Source organism: Rhagoletis zephyria, unplaced genomic scaffold (genome assembly GCF_001687245.7).
Source record: "Rhagoletis zephyria isolate East Lansing unplaced genomic scaffold, Rhagoletis_zephyria_1.1 Rzeph_scaffold_29759, whole genome shotgun sequence".
Classification (NCBI taxonomy): domain Eukaryota; kingdom Metazoa; phylum Arthropoda; class Insecta; order Diptera; family Tephritidae; genus Rhagoletis; species Rhagoletis zephyria.
The window spans coordinates 1-2891 of record NW_016186816.1 but is presented as its reverse complement, the minus strand read 5'-3'; the positions used below and the strand labels follow the sequence as shown (position 1 = coordinate 2891).

At 50.9% G+C, this 2891-nt stretch overlaps 1 protein-coding gene across 1 annotated transcript; it reads right to left on the bottom strand.

Moving 5' to 3' along the window:
* Positions 1-864: 864 nt before the first annotated feature.
* LOC108382961 (uncharacterized) lies at positions 865-2370 on the bottom strand. Its single transcript, XM_017639331.1, has 3 exons — positions 2342-2370; positions 2070-2260; positions 865-1905 (listed from the first exon to the last, which is right to left on the bottom strand). The coding sequence occupies exons 2-3, from the start codon at positions 2166-2168 to the stop codon at positions 865-867; spliced, it is 1140 nt and encodes a 379-aa protein (XP_017494820.1). The 5' UTR covers positions 2169-2260; positions 2342-2370.
* Between the last annotated feature and the right edge of the window lie 521 nt (positions 2371-2891).

The window sequence follows — 2891 nt, the reverse complement described above, 5'->3', positions numbered from 1 at the left end:
GTCAGCTGTGCTCCTCCATGTAGCGTTTTTTCATGAGCTTGTCGGATTAAGAGGTGCACGAGAGGACTGGATCTCGGCAAGATCATCGGGAATCGCTGATCGTGCTCCACTTCCGCCTTGTGGAGTCGACCTCCAACACGGAGGATCCGGTGCTCATCTAAGAAGGGATTTAATGAGAGAATCTTACTTGAAGATGACAAACCTGAGCGGGCCTTTAGCTTCTTAATTTCGGACGCGAAATTACTTGCTTGCTCCAACCGGATCAAAACGTCAAGTGCATCATCTAACTCCCGCGGGATCCCGTGCACTTACAACAGGTTGACGAAAGTGTCGACGTCTCGGCAACCATCGTAGCAGGACGGCCACCGTCCTTAGTAACGGCTGCATGGAACTGAAGCGTTCAGTCAACGAGATGGCATGGCCATCTGGCCTGCGCGTTTCCAATGGTCGGACCAGATGCACTCCGACCAGGCACGATACAGTTCGCTCCTCAGCGTGAAGTACCTGTGACTCGTCCGGGCTGAGGGGTATGTCCGTAGTATATAGCGCGGAGCTATCTAGCTCACCGGATCCATGCCACCAAAGTGGGTGATGTAGCAGCTCTTGCGGTGTTATGCCCCTGCTAGCACAGTCAGCGGGATTCTGCGCCGAACGAATGTGACGCCATCGATCTGGAGATGTCAACTCTGGGATCCTGCGAACACGGTTTGATATAAATGGTTTCAAGGTTGATGGTTGCTTCTTAACCCAGCATAATACAATTGCAGAGTCCGACCACAGAAAGTATGGAGCTTCGGACAAGCTCAGGGCCGATTGCACATGCCGGAGGGTTTCCGCTAACAACACTGCTGCCGAGAGTTCAAGTCATGGTATGGTTGAGCCTTTGAATGGAGCCACTTTCCTGCGTGCAGTAAGGAGCGAGAGCTGCTTTGCGTGGGAATCGTCTATTGTCCTAATGTAGATCATGGCCGCGTATGCATATGAGCTGGCATCGCAGAACCCATGTAACGTGGTCCGGCCATGTCGCACCATACCCAACCACCGCTCGATTCGAACTTGATTCAGAGCCTTAAGCTTGGAACGATACCTCAGCCATTCCTCACGAAGGTCGTCGGGTAATGGAGTGTCCCAAGACAACCCCACAGACCACATCTTCTGAATGAAAACCTTCCCCGTTATTACTACGGGGGATAGCAAACCAGTAGGATCGAAGAGTCGAGTGACTTCCCTAAGCACGCTTCTCTTGGTAGGAACATCTATTGTCGGCTCAATCTCAACGCGATAGAACAACTCATCAGTCACCGAATCCCATTTAAGGCCCAGGACCGAAGTCTCGCCGGAGTTGAATGTATAACTGGAAATAGAGGCGTTACTCGACAAACACATCGTTACCTGATTATCGTTTGAGTTCCATTTGCTCAGCCTAAACTTTCCCGCAGATAGAATAGCATCTACACTCCTCGCCAGTTCTATTCCTTCACTGGCATTCGCACAGCTTGTCAAAAAGTCATCAACATAGAACGACGTCAAGATTGCATCTCGAGCAAGAGCCGCCTGATCCTCGTCTCGACTTACACTGCAGTTGTCGACCGCACACTGTTGAAGGGCACGTACGGCGTTGTAAGGGCTGCTCGCCATCCCATAAGTGACTGTCTTCAAACGATAAACACCGATATTGTCTGCCGGTGACTCTCGCCATATGATCCTCTGGAGATCCTGATGTTCGGAGGTAACCAGCACCTGCCCAAACATCTTCTCAATGTCAGCGGTAATCGCCACTCGGTATCTGCGAAATCGTAACAGTATGTTTACAAGTGAGTCCTGAATGGTTGGGCCCACCAGCTGAATGTCATTGAGGGAAACGCCAGTACTCGTTTGCGCTGACGCGTTGAACACGACTCGAAACTTTCCAACAACNTCTCAATGTCAGCGGTAATCGCCACTCGGTATCTGCGAAATCGTAACAGTATGTTTACAAGTGAGTTCTGAATGGTCGGGCCCACCAACTGAATGTCGTTGAGGGAAACGCCAGTACTCGTTGGCGCTGACGCGTTGAACACGACTCGAAACTTTCCAACAACCGCAGGATGAGGGATGTAGTAGCACCCGTCATGAGAATATGGTGCTTGCACAGGCTCCATATGCCCCAGCGCAGCATACTCACGCATAAACTTCACATAGTTTTCCTGTAGTGTAGGGTCAGCAAGCAGGCGGCGTTCCAGTCGAGTGAACTGCCGCAACGCAAGTGAATAAGAGTCGCCTAGTACCGGCGNAGTAGGGTTAGCAAGCAGGCGGGGTTCCAGTCGAGTGAACTGCCGCAACGCAAGTGAATAAGAGTCGCCTAGTACCGGCGCGTCCCGCCGCAGTGGTAGATGCTCGGCGTAGCGTCCGTCCAGGGTACGACGATGTGTGGAGTCAAAGATGTGACCACACTCTTCATCATGAGATTCATAATCAATTGAATCGCCATCCATTCTCCAAAGATTCCGAACCAGTTTTTCCAACCGCACTTCATCCTCACCTAGCAACGCGCTGAGTGCGAGCGATGATGACCCATTCGATGTAGAGGAAACAGTTGCTGGGCCAAATACTACCTAGCCAAAGCGGGTACGCTGGGCGAAGGGTTCATCAGGTCGTCCGCCGATAATGTCACTCTCCACTACTTGTCCCCACACATCCGCACCAATAAGAACGTCAATAGTTCCAGGAGCACCAAACCAAATATCCGTCAAGTCCAGTTCCTTTAAGTAGGACCACTGTCGCATGTCCATCTTCACCGCAGGTGTCTGAGAAATGATAAATGGTATCACCAGAGCTTCAATCTGCATCTCAATTTTGGTAATTGTAGACTTCAGTGTAAGTATAACACTGCCTTTAGCTTGCGTGTTGAT